The sequence below is a fragment of the Drosophila subpulchrella genome, chromosome 3R (genome assembly GCF_014743375.2).
Source record: "Drosophila subpulchrella strain 33 F10 #4 breed RU33 chromosome 3R, RU_Dsub_v1.1 Primary Assembly, whole genome shotgun sequence".
Taxonomy (NCBI): domain Eukaryota; kingdom Metazoa; phylum Arthropoda; class Insecta; order Diptera; family Drosophilidae; genus Drosophila; species Drosophila subpulchrella.
The window spans coordinates 17,746,366-17,759,388 of NC_050609.1; the positions used below are offsets into that span (position 1 = coordinate 17,746,366).

Sequence of the window (13,023 nt, forward strand, 5' to 3'; positions counted from 1 at the left end):
TATATATAGCAATTTCCCTGGCTAGCTGCTGAACATTTTATAAACCTAACGAAATGCATAAAGAATAAAAAACTTGAAAGAAGCTTTGTGTACATTTTTGGTATGAGGTATATGGTTTTTAGACCAGACTAACACCATTCATTCCTTTTTGAATGCAGGGAAAATCGTATCCTGACTGGTACTGTAGTTGGTATATAAGGTGGGACAGGCCTTGACCGCAGCACCCTTCACCTGGACTTTTATTTTGAGGCACATGTCCAAAGATGCCAGGGAGATCACAGGAGGCAATATGTAGGCGGTGTCAAGGGGTTTATGGAGAACGTGCCCACCGAAGTTCCATCCGAGGTAGCTTCCAAATCTATGGTTCCACTGGGTATACCAATTCCCAAGGTGAGGCACACTAAAATGGGTGAATTATTAAGGTAAGGGTTTTATAACTATATCTGAGCTACATTCGAGTACTGGTTTCGTTCATGAGACTGACCGAAATACTCTGGTAACAATTGCAAGACATCGTCGATGACTGTTAAATGGATGACCAACTGGCCACCAGATATTCAAGCAAGTACTCTTTGTCAACCAGCGTATTAATAACTCATAATATAATTTTGCACAATTTAAAAAGTTTTTAAAAGGGTCATTTAATTTTTAGTAACCCACAATTTGGGCAGTTTGATGCTAGGTCCAAAAGTCAACAAATAAGTATGTAGTCAAATAAATAAAGCGTCGTAAAATGGCACTGATTTATTATTTTCAATGGGACTTTTAAAAATTGTTTTTCATGGCAATTTCACAAATATCTACATTATCACTAGCGCCCTCTACCGATGTAGAATGAGTGTAGAGTACGTCAAGTATCGTAAAAATCGGCTTTTTGTCATGCAGCTGGTTAAAACTTTTTCGTATTTTCAAAATATTGAAAGCAATATCTAAACAAATCCATTTAATTGAAAGACATAGTGTATGTGCAGCTGTTAAATTGAAATGGCAACTTGTCAAAAATTAATATCACTAATTAACAATATGAACAAGTTCTTTAATAAATTTAAAGTACTTTTTTATGGTCGTTCAAAAGAAATGCCAATAAGTAAGGCCACGGGTGAGAATATAATAGTTCAATAATTAAATAAAATACACTTTTTAAAATTTCCTTGAACTATTTATTCGGTAAAAGAATGAAATAATAGGTTAATGGTAAATGTATAGGTTAGTGAGAGTAGGATCTATAAAATTTTCATAAATAAGTGGACCAACCATAATATTTGTAAATTTTACGTAAATTTTATATAAAAAGAGTATTCTGATTAATAAGAAGTTGTTGGTTCAGTGGATGAGCAAAATGTATATGACGTTTTAAAAACCATTGAGATGTGCAAAAATGTGTCAGGTTTGTTTTTTGGATCTATGCAATGATATGCATAGATCGAAAAATGAGAAAAAAACAACAAAAATTCTTGCTACACGTGCTGCCCATCTCCGGATTATAAATTATCGATTGTCGCGACCTGTTTTTTCATTAATAGCACTCTTAAAGTTTTTGCACTTTCTCAGATGTATAAAATAAGGTGGGATATGCTTCTCATGATTCAGTATAGCTTGAAAAACCAGCGCACATCAAGATGGTCTCAACGAAATTGGTAAGAAGATTATTTGAACGGAACTTGTTATAAATTAATTATAATAACAACTTGGTTTTATCCTGCGATTCCTGTTATTTCAGCTTCTTTTTACTGCCCTGCTGAGCTTTATGGTCACCAGTGGATCAGCACAGGGCGGTTTTGGGAACTTTGGATTACTTGGCCCATCTAGTCCGCCGCTGCAGTCATTCGACAATTTCGTTTCATATGTGAAAACGGAGTTCTACTCATTGACTCCCACCAAGGATGGATACCACTTTAAGTAAGTTATCTAAGTATCGGTCAAGGATATGCACTAAAATATAATACGTTAAATATCAGATCGGAAGAGCCCAATGGCAGCAAGCGCGAGGAAATGGTTACAATCCTGAATCCTGGAACGGACCGACAAGAAACAGTGGTGATGGGATCCTACTCCACATACGATGAGAAGACTGATACCGATTCTGTTACCATGTATGTTGCTGACAAGAATGGTAATAGAGCCCGCTACCAAACTAAAAACCGAAAACTGAATATTATGTGTCTCAAAACCTGCAGTGGCTAACAAATTGTATATAATTTGGTTGAACTGTATATAAAAATACTAACTAGTGAAATAAAGAAGTTATTTGGTAGGATTGTACTTTACGAGTTGTAAAACGCTTTCAAATCTATGCTGCGAAGTATACTTTTGGGCAGAGATCGTTTAGCCTAGCAATCACGCTTGAAACAATCTTTGTATGGTATACACTTGATTAGTTAAAAATGGGGAAAACTCGAAGTTTTTATTATGTTCATTGATGTTTAATTCCCTTCCCAGTCTCCTAATTTGAAGCTTGACAGAAAGACTTAACATAAAAGTAAATATTATTACTTAAAAGTATTCTACTTCAGAAATATTTATTTTAGATAATATTTTCTAGTTGGATTTTTTTGCATTTAATGAACTTTGGAAGTGTTGCTGTCAAGAGCATTGAACTCAGAGTTGACGTTTAGATTAATGGATCCAAAGCTCATGTCTGAATTTAAGTTTCATTTAATTGCCATCCAGGAACACATAAATATAACAATAATGCACCCATAGCCGAATCTAGAAAGGATTTACGGGTTCAGAATGAGTAAGCACACGAACATTATTAATGGCTAATTACAACTAATTACTCATCCCATCAAACAATCATGTAAAAAACCGTGAAAACCTTTTCCGAAGAAAAACCTGATTCGTTCAAAGAAAAAAAGCAATTGTTGAGAATGCTCAGCAGAGTTTGGGCTTCACCTATAGAAAGTGAAATCACTGACAGACTATAAACCAAAATAAACTAGTTTCTGTGGCATTCCAAATAATTTTTGTTTAATTTGGCAACTCAATATGCAAATTTCATTTTATAAATCACTAGTTTCGCTAGCTTTAAGACCAAGGATAACCACATTTTGATAAGATATAGAGGAATAGTCGTGCACCTGTTTTTCGCACAACCGGGAGACTTGCGAATCTGCCGGGCAGATGTGTGAATTCGATTCCTTCGCCGAAAGAGTTTCCGAACCCGAATCCGTCTTCCAAAAACTGAAACATAATAGCTGTAAGGCGTTGGCGTTTTGTTTCAGCATTTAAGTTAGAGAATCGAGAAGCGACCGGTTTTACTCAATAGTGGCACCGACTAAGTAAAAAATATGACTTATCCACTGTGTGTGTGCCTGACGTCGCGAGCTTGAAAGATCTATGCAGATCTTAACTTTTATATATTAGGGGGCGCGCTTCGGATGCTTTAGTATAGCTCCGTAACTTCAGCGCGCATCAACATGGCCTCCGCGAAATTGGTAAGCAGTTGCTCAGGGCGGAACCCGATCGGAATCCGAGTCCGAATCGGATTCCCATTCCTCATTCGGAACCCTCGACCGAGACCTACGACTTCAGAACAACCAAAGGGGCGGCAATTACAATTACATTGGCATGTGAAGTGTGTGAACAATCCAAATAGAGTCTATCAATGCTCACAAGACATTGATATTGATGCAGCTGTGCTAATAGCCCGGGCTGCTTGAAATATTGTCCAATTGACACAAAGCGGTTATACTTCGCAAGTAAATTGCAAAAATTAGAAATTTGTGGCTTTTTTATTAGAGACACATTCCTAACTAAGACCAGAAGATTATCTAATACGGAAAGGTGCTAGAAAACCAGATTGAAAGTGTTTGGTTAAAAAAAAACTAAAATATTTTTTTAAAATATTTTCTTTAAACTCGTCACAAGAAAAAGCGTATTTAAAAAAACCATAAAATCATGAAACATATAAATTGTAGAAATCTGGTAATATAGGCTCTAATGTGTGAAAGAGAAAATGTTCTGAAAGTTTCAAGAAATACATTTAAATTGAAAACAATAAAGTTGGGTAGTAAGTAGTTAATACATTTTTCAAACTATGTACATAGGTAACATTAATTACAGGTTAGGAGATTTTTTTTAAAAAACGTAATTTTTTATTATTTCCTTATAGCTACTTTTCACTGCCCTGGTGGCCATTATGGCAGCCAACTGCTCGGCTGGACTTTTGGACTCCCTTTTCGTACCCACCGTTATTACGGAATACTACAACTCAGCTCCTACCAAGGAGGGTTACCGCTTCAAGTACGTATGCTCCTTCATTCCTTAAAGATTAGGGACTTAATTTATAATTAAATTGCAGCATTGATGACCCTAATGGAAGCAAACGCGAGGAAATTGGTGTCATCATGAACCCAGGAACTGAAAATGAACAGCTGGTGGTCATGGGTACCTACTCCACATATGATGAGAAGACTGATACCGATACTGTTACGATGTACACCGCCGATAAGGATGGTTACAAGGCCCGTTACCAAATTAAGAACCGCAAACTGAGCCCTGGAGCCCTGAAGTCCGCTGCTGGTTAAGCCTTTGATAGATTAGAATTGTAAACAAAGCTTTAAAAAATATATTTTCTTCTGCTGAAACTGGTTGTTTGGTTTAGCACCTCTTAAGAATATCCATTCGCCTTCTGGCCAAGATCAAGTTTACTTGTTTCAATATCATTGGATTGGACCTAGCTCTGGATAGACGAGTTTGCTGTTGCGTAATAGTCTTGACCTTTAAAAAGACTTTACGCCCGACAAATTAGCGCATTCTACAGTCATGATGGACCTGACACCCGAAACAAGTTTTAAGAATCTCGGAGGCATTGACAAATACATTCAGTTGGTTTTTCGCCAAACTTCAACACATGTATTTAAATACAAAGACGATTCAGGTGAGACTCACAAGGTAATAAGCGCCTACAGCTCAAAATTGACAGCCTTAATTCATAGCAGAAGTATAATTAAAATCTAAACTTAGTGAATCCAGATAATGATAACAATGAAGAACCAAAAATTAGACTGGTTCCTGGAAGCATTTAGACCAAAAAAAACTTGTTTCCAGTGATGATTAATGGTATTTCGTAATAATTATGTATTTTTTCGGGGGTTTTTTGAAAGCCTACATAGAAAACCTTGTCCCATTGTGTGACGTATTTGGTTTATTTTGCGGCTACATCAATCACAGAAACAAGTATGCCAAAAAAATTGGGTGGGAAGCTACTCAGCACCATGATAATTATTAATTAATCAATTGTATACTAGTCGGGTACTAGTAAAAAGACAATAATTCAAGTAATAAGACGAAGGCCGCTCAGCGATTTTCACAGAAGTCGTTGAGCAATCGGATTTATTACTTGAGGAAATCTTTTTAAATTACTTAATAATTATAATTAATTTATCATTTCTGTAGTGGTGTGCACGAGTGTGAACAAATTATTTGAATAGTAATTTGAAGGCCCTTTTTTCAAGTCCAATATGGACAAATGACTGTCAGCCATCACCACTACGGACTATTAGAAGAAAGAATAACAAGAAATGTTGACGTGTAAAAATTAATACTGGTACTTAATTTATTTGTATGGCTTTGTGGCTAAACAGATTAAAAACTTGTTTAAACTACTTGCTAATTATTATTAATTAATCAAGCTTTAACCACTTTAATAACGCTTATGCTTACCAAAAAGCTATTATTCATGTAATAATATGAAGGCCGTTTTATAGTTTTTTACAGTGTTCCATAGATTCAAGATTTTAAATGATGAGTACAAGATAGGTACTCTATTGAACTTCAGAATAATGTTGTTATTATAATTACAATTTATACTCAAGAAGCTTAAGGAAACTCTTTGAAACTTTTAATACATTATACTTAGATAATTATAGATGTCATATTATCATATTTTATTCTCAGAAATAGGCCGTTAAATTATTTCTTATAGAATTCGTTGCCTTATTAAGCAGCTTTGGTATTTCTTTAGGATAGCTTTTATAAACCAAGACTGGAACCATGACCAAAAGTTTATACACAGTACCTTTTTGTTACCAATGTTGTCGCAAAAAGCTATGAAAAGTTATCATAAAAAGTCAGACTTGGTGGAAAGCTCTTCTTTGTTTACGGAAAGCGGAAGGCTTTTGTGTTGGCGCGCTTTTCCGATATATGCCTGTTGCCTCCGAAATCGCCAACTGAGGTAACCCAGGTAACTGACCAGGCATAAAGCGGCCCAAACAGAGAGCGGGTTATAACAATGTCAGCCATCCGCACCACCATATATTTAGGTATAGCCCCCGAGAATGTTTGGATTACAATGGAGCGTTTAGTTCCCGGTTGACGTTCGACGGTGCCGATTCGGCTTTTCATCGCCTTATATCAGTAGAACATTTTCCCTCATCGCAACCGATTCTTAAGCTCGTGGCAAAGGGAAATGCGGTACGAAGTGAAAACACCCGAAAGTGACCATAACGCTCATGAATAATCCAGTGAAAATGAAAGCAAATCAAACGATTCTGCTTATATCTTTATTTTTGGTCATCCAACAAAGTTGCCAAGCTACGCAAAAGTCGCAGCTTGGTCAGCCGCTTATACAATTAAGTCACGGTAAGTTGAGCATCCAGCGAGGGAAATTGTTTTGTTCTATATTATCTAGAGGTTCTAGGGTCCCCCAGTACCCAGTACCCATTTGTATGGAGCAAGTATTTTGACCTTTAACGCTTTACGCATTTCTGGTCGAAAGCATTAACACAGAAAACATCAAAAATTCATCATTGACCGCAGCAAAAATTTAGGACAATCAATATGAGTTAATTGCAAAAACCGAAAGGTAAAAAGAGGACTGACCCAGGTGATTCGACCTGCCAAATCAAGGCAGGTGTTTAGTTAATTGCGGGGGCCACACGCAAGCAAATTGTCAAGTTCCTGTCTTTGGGTTTTCGGAAACGAAAGTGCTAATCGATAAGGTAATGCTATTGTTGTCTATAAGGAGAGGGGGTATTAACCGCATAGAGTGCATTCAGAAGGAACCACCTTGAGCATAATTGCTGAGGTTCAACTGCATTCATTGTAGGAAATATGTTGCCATTAGCGCAATTGATCAAACAAACTCGAAAACCTGTAACCAAAATAAGGGGTAAACAAATCAAAAACCAATAAATTTGGTAAATAACAATTGATAAATGATTGAGGCACGATAATTACACAACTTTGGTATAGGGTTTTTATATATAAAACATACATATTAAATTAAAATTGCCATATAAAAACTTTTTTGTACAGGCAACATTTATTTTTAGGCATAAGGCATTGTTTACTTTCTATGGAAACGGGGTGAAAGTTCAAGAAACTGCTATAGTTATAATAAAACCATGACATTTCCAGACAACACCGATGATGACTATCCCGAAGTTAAGGACGAAATACATTTGGAAGACTTTTTTTGGACTGGCTCGGGCGATGGCCCTCCGGATTTCCTGAAAAAGGTGCACACGGGCATTACCAAGGGCAAGGAAACGGTTTTTAAGACCGAAACAGTGGTGGCCACTATCTATGTGGATGGAAATAATGTGAGTTAAAGTTGGGAACTAAACTGGGAGAAGATCTTAAAGATTGGTTTATAGGAAATTGACATACCCATTTGCCTGGATTGTAAACCGGATGATGGTGGCGGCACTTGGGATATGGGTGGTCCAGGAATGCCTCCCCTTAATTATTCCTCCACGGATCGAAGATATTGGCTGCTGACGGTCATGTCGGGTTTCTATACCGCCAAGGATAACCCCACCCTAGAGGAAAAGCTGGCACGTTTATATCGTCTGGCTTTTACCAGGTAAATGATTAAACAGTAGATAATAGATAATATATCAACAATTATAAAAAAATTATATCACGATATAATTTTAAACAACAGGCAGCAAACCCGTCATCTTGGGATAACTGGAGCTCAGCAAATCGGAGGGGTTAACGTACCGGCAGCTCCTAGAGAACGTCGTAAATCTTTAACACCACCAACGAGACCTGAAACCACCACGGGATCACCAGCAGATGATGTGGAAATACTGGACATGCAGGAGGATGAGGAGCACTACATCAAGACTGTGAGAAGACTGGGCGAAGACACCGAATGGGCCAGCAACTCGGAGGAGGAGCAGCAGCAGTCCGAGGAGCCACCTCCGATGGGGGTCACCCCCTCGACCAGTACAGAATCGATAGATTATGGGGCATACGTTACTCTGATCCCCTGGGAGCTCATACAGCAGAATGGAAAATCGGAAAAGTTGCGGGAAATGCACGAAGCCTTGTTGACTAAGCAACCGCCGGTGCAGCAACAACAACAACAGGCGATGGAGGGGGGGATGGAGCCACCCCGATCCCAGCCCCAAACCCAACCACTCTATAGGGACGAGCACGTCAGAGTTGTCATACACAACCTAACGCAAATTAGCGAGGCGGATGTGCAAAAGTGGAGCACCAACACCAATGGGTTCGGTACCATGGAGGAGCACAGCTACGTCAACCTCAAATTGTAAGTGCCTGAGCTGCCGAACTTGTTATTATATTAGGAGTTTGATTAACCCACAAAGTGCACTCGTAAAAAATATCAATTTCATGTTGGGGATGTGGATATGGATAGGAATATGCACTGATGGAGTTATTTTCGGATTTGATTCAGAAACATTTTATTTTAAGAACTCACTTAATACTTTTCCATAAAAGATATAGGTACTTTTTTTGGTAATTGTTATAACATATCAACATTTTGTTATTCAATTTAATACCTTAATTTCCCTGATCTTTAATATTAGAAACATAACTATAACATATTTTTAATTTTTCGCTTAGAAGACACATTTATCTTTGTTTTTTAATCTGATTTACTATCTTATCATCCTGTTTAAAATATTTTTTAGTAGCAATGATCGTCCTATAGCCAACCAAACCGAGTTGATCTATACGGTTTTGGTGAATGGTCGACCTGTTTTGGCCACCACAGCAGCCAAGGATATGGAACTGGTCAGCGAGTCAGAGGCGGTTAAGGCTTTTGGACAGGCTGTCTATATGAAATCAGAACGTGAGTTTAGTTATCTCTCAACAAACCGTTTTACAAACTATATTTGTTTATTTAGCCTATATAAGGGAGCCCACGGCCACTGCTTTGGCTCCTGTTCCTCGAAGTGGACAGGCTGGGTTCTTCAACTCGGTGAAAAACAACGTAGCTTTGGTGGTAATCAGCTCCTTGGCCATTCTCCTGTTGATGTTGCTCCTTGTGGCAGTTCTACTCCTTGGAAGAACGCGTTCCCGACAAAGAGAACTTAGTGCAGTCAACAGGTAAGTTATATCCTACATATATAAAGTACATCTCCTTAAATTGAAGGATTTTACATTCAGTTCGAAATCTTGTTATATTAGGAGTATCCTTTGCAGAAACTCCTCCCGCAACGAATTGCTCTCCGAGGGTCAATCGATGCGTCCCACGACCAGTGAGAGGACCGAAGGAGAACCGAGTCCAGGACATTCGCATTCCAGGGACACGGGTGTGCGGAACTTCTCCTACGAACGAGAGCCACGCATCAGCTTTCCAGCTCCGCCGCAGGAGAACCAATCCCGATCCCGTCGGGATTCCATAACCTCATCGACCGACAACACTTCCGACTCCTCGGTGTACTGCCCCATCAATCCGCCGAGTGCCGATGTCCAAAGGATACTAGATGACAAGGCAGCCCGTTTGTTTGATGCTCATAAGAGGCGTCATCAATACGATCGTGCTGAGGGTCACGAGGAAACGGTCTACACATCTGTGGTGTCCGAGAAGAAGGGCGACAAGATGAGGCATAAGTCAAGAAGGCGTTATCTGAACGAGAATCGCGTGGGTTCCCTGGAGACGAGTCCTGTTCAGGGCTCCCTGGCGGGTCACTCCTCCGCGGAGGATTCCCCGGAGGTCATGCGTCGGAGTTACGAGAACTTTCAAAGGAACGAGGCCTTCAACCCCCACAACAACTATCATCGGAACAAGTTGCTGACTCAAAAGACTGGAAGAGGCGTTTCCGCCGAGGCCATTAACAACGAGATGATAAGGAATCTGCAACCCTCTGATAAATCCGACACGGCCAGTGTGGGATCCTTTCTATCGATGGCTTCTGTGAGGGCGTTTCCCAAAAGTACTCACCCGGAACCCCTTAACCGAGTCCTAGATCCCGTCTTCGTCACCTACTACGACAATGTGAATGCAGTGGCGCCGCACAACTCCACGAGATCCCTGAGATCCCATAAATCCCAGGGCAGCAAGGACAACACCATAGCCACCATCGCCAGCTTTCCCAGTCCCAAGGCACCGCCGTCATCCGTTAGGAATGTGCGTTCCGCCTCGCACAGCGATAATCCGGATCCGGGAGTTGTGGGTCCCGTGGTCTGGGAGCGGCACAAGAAGAAGCAGACGCAGGGTGAGCCGGGAGGAGAAACCCCAAAGAATAATACTAAGCGTAATAATAATAATAACGATGACGACGAGGACGATGACAATGGCGACGTTCGATTTGGGGACAAGTCGCGTTACTAGGACAACCTGTAGTCGTTGATTTTGTTATTGTTATTGCTTGCACCAAAACTCCTGATATCCTGATAACATCCCGATAACCAAAACGTAGCCAACTAACAACCTAGTTACACCCTCTTCAACCTGGTAAAGTCAGTCCCCTTATATCGTACTCAACTTCTCCAATCGATCTTCCCCAGAGGCCCTCAACTATGCGGACTACAATCCCAGTCCGCTGCACAATCCGTCGGCAATACGAAATCACTACGAGGGGCTTTTGGAGGGAGCCCTGCAAATGTACTCCAGCCAGGATGATATACCCATGCCCTTGCCCACCCAGAATTTCACGAACAACAGGAGGGTTACGAAGAGGGAGCACAGGGGCTCATCAGCGGGGTTGCCCAGGTGAGGTTCTGAAAGCAAAAGGATGATATGATATATCATGATGTGCTGTGATATGAAGATGATATAAAGAGATGATGATATGATATCATATGATATGATATGATGTGATATTATATGATATCGTATAATAATCTTGTAATCTTTCAGTTTTCATCCTTCGGGAGGGTCCAAAGCCATTGCTGAACGTCCGGCCACAGCCCAGCCGGAAAAGACCTCCAAGTCGGCGCATTCCACGCAACCACCATCCCCGACTTATAGTGCCTGGGGAGGAGGGAGTATGTATAGCTCGCATTCCACACTGAATCGGCCCGTGAGCGCAGGTCCTACTCAGAGAATGGAGAACAGATTGGATCCGTCTAATCCAGCTGGAAGTTCATCGGGAACTGCGCCCCTTATCGAGGCCATACAATCCGAGTTGCGCAAGTTCAAGCAACAGCAGGAGTAGATCCCATATTTTATGATCCTAACTTTGTCATGGCATATCTGTACCAAAAATGTTTGCAAATCATTTAGAATAAACTTTTCTTAATACTCGAACAAGATGATAACTCCTTTAAAACCCATTTTGCAGACTATGTAATGAGTTTTATTATATTTACATACTAGAAATGGCAAGAACAACACACAAAGACATTAATTACAAGCTCTCACCAGCCCTTAATTCGTAATATATTTGACCGAAAAACATATTTGCTGTATACCCGTTACAATATTCAATTAGAAGCGTTCTCTTTGATGTACAAAAAGGTGTTTACGACATTGAGAGTGTCAAAAAGTAGGTGCCTTTCATCATCAGTTCATCAATCATAAGAGAGTGTGTGGGCTTAGTTGAATTCCTTTTGTCCCTTGTTGGTGTCCTCGAAGGACTTGGCGTCCACACTGCGCTTTCCGAGCCGGGGACCGAACCACAATCCCGACGAGGCACTGGGTCCCGTGCGCTTATCGAGCACCTGTTGCAGGGCCAGCAGATGGGCCCACTTCCTCAGCTCGGCGTCTCCGCGGCCAACGCGTGGGAAGGCCACCAGACCACTGGCCCTCTTCTGGAAATCGGCCTCTGGAATGGCGAAATACGTCCCCGCGGGCGTTTAGGCCAATTAGTTATCCGGCCGCAACGACTTACCATTATAATCCTCCTGGGAGGCATCTCCGTAAATGCCGTCGAGGACCCCAGCTTCTAATCCGTCGCGCAGACTGTTCGCCAGACTCGGATCTCCGCGGCCAACGCGCGGGAAGGCATAGAGACCCATGTTGGCACCGCGGCGGTTCTTGTCGTGGTCCATCTCTGAATGGAGTGTTAGGGGTTTGTAAATTATGTGCTTAGGATACCATGGAATAAGCTCTTTTCGTGCCCAACTGCTATAATAACCAAAGCGACTTGATACTATAAGCTAGTAAGTATTTTTGGTTTTTCTTTAATGTAAATTACCATCACTTCTTTAAAAATTTTAGAAACAAGAATGGTATAACGGAGTATTAGTTTTAAGTTACTTAATTCATCACCTATGTCGCTTTAATTATTCCAGCAGTTAGATTTAATATATGCGACCTATTCCATTTGAGGATTTAAAAGTACGAACCAATTTTAAGAAAAGAAATGCAAATTTCATGCCTTTTTAAGAGTGCTTTAAATTGTACTGCTAAATTTTGATATAAAATGCAAAAATAATTTGAAGAAGAAGGAAAATAAAACTAAATGGTAACTGCTTTACCTTTTTCTTTTAAAGGAGCTGTAAAATATGTTTGGAAGTTATTAAAAGCTCTTTGAAAATTCTTTGCTTTAAAGTCAATTGCTTGGAAATCTTTTTATCAGGTGAAACTAAATCTTTAGTGTTTTTCGATGGAAAGGTTTTCACTCCATTCCACACTCACCTGCTGCACTGAATTCTGCGATTAGAAAAAGCACTAAAACTGCGTTGACCAACATTGACTTCATGTTTGCAGACTTTTAAACGAATCACTAGGTTGGCAAAATATGTTTTTCGGTCAGATGTTCTTCCTAGAACGGTCACTGGTTGTCTGATGCTTCTGGTCGGAGTTCCTGTTCTTTTATAGGCCAGAAAAAGGGAGAGAATGGCAGTCAAATAAATTGCCACCGGACCCACGGG

General features: G+C 40.2%; 5 protein-coding genes across 9 annotated transcripts; 3 read left to right on the top strand and 2 right to left on the bottom strand.

The window, feature by feature from the left end:
* Nucleotides 1-118: 118 nt before the first annotated feature.
* LOC119554063 lies at nucleotides 119-514 on the bottom strand. Its single transcript, XM_037864808.1, is given in 4 exon segments — nucleotides 119-171; nucleotides 174-284; nucleotides 287-400; nucleotides 463-514. Coding segments are annotated over 4 exon segments (330 nt in total).
* An 853-nt stretch (nucleotides 515-1,367) lies between these two features.
* Nucleotides 1,368-2,184, top strand: LOC119563246. Its single transcript, XM_037876556.1, has 3 exons — nucleotides 1,368-1,637; nucleotides 1,721-1,899; nucleotides 1,959-2,184. The coding sequence occupies exons 1-3, from the start codon at nucleotides 1,620-1,622 to the stop codon at nucleotides 2,182-2,184; spliced, it is 423 nt and encodes a 140-aa protein (XP_037732484.1). The 5' UTR covers nucleotides 1,368-1,619.
* Nucleotides 2,185-3,357: 1,173 nt separating this feature from the next.
* On the top strand, nucleotides 3,358-4,589 carry LOC119556825 (endocuticle structural glycoprotein ABD-5-like). The gene is made up of 3 exons (XM_037869284.1): nucleotides 3,358-3,437; nucleotides 4,115-4,245; nucleotides 4,304-4,589. Exons 1-3 carry the CDS (start codon nucleotides 3,420-3,422, stop codon nucleotides 4,527-4,529), a joined length of 375 nt encoding a protein of 124 aa, XP_037725212.1. The 5' UTR covers nucleotides 3,358-3,419; the 3' UTR covers nucleotides 4,530-4,589.
* Nucleotides 4,590-6,325: 1,736 nt separating this feature from the next.
* Nucleotides 6,326-11,455, top strand: LOC119554776. 5 transcript variants are annotated; one of them, XM_037865823.1, is made up of 9 exons: nucleotides 6,326-6,585; nucleotides 7,363-7,547; nucleotides 7,602-7,810; nucleotides 7,892-8,506; nucleotides 8,892-9,052; nucleotides 9,108-9,309; nucleotides 9,370-10,421; nucleotides 10,714-10,918; nucleotides 11,066-11,455. In XM_037865823.1, the coding sequence occupies exons 1-9, from the start codon at nucleotides 6,456-6,458 to the stop codon at nucleotides 11,361-11,363; spliced, it is 3,057 nt and encodes a 1,018-aa protein (XP_037721751.1). In that variant the 5' UTR covers nucleotides 6,326-6,455; the 3' UTR covers nucleotides 11,364-11,455. The 5 variants fall into 5 exon arrangements, with proteins under 5 accessions (XP_037721751.1, XP_037721766.1, XP_037721758.1 ...); XM_037865838.1 differs by having other exon boundaries at nucleotides 9,391-10,421; XM_037865830.1 differs by having other exon boundaries at nucleotides 8,895-9,052.
* A 96-nt stretch (nucleotides 11,456-11,551) lies between these two features.
* On the bottom strand, nucleotides 11,552-12,943 carry LOC119546665 (cardio acceleratory peptide 2b). Its single transcript, XM_037853127.1, has 3 exons — nucleotides 12,788-12,943; nucleotides 12,039-12,200; nucleotides 11,552-11,972 (listed from the first exon to the last, which is right to left on the bottom strand). Exons 1-3 carry the CDS (start codon nucleotides 12,849-12,851, stop codon nucleotides 11,743-11,745), a joined length of 456 nt encoding a protein of 151 aa, XP_037709055.1. The 5' UTR covers nucleotides 12,852-12,943; the 3' UTR covers nucleotides 11,552-11,742.
* Between the last annotated feature and the right edge of the window lie 80 nt (nucleotides 12,944-13,023).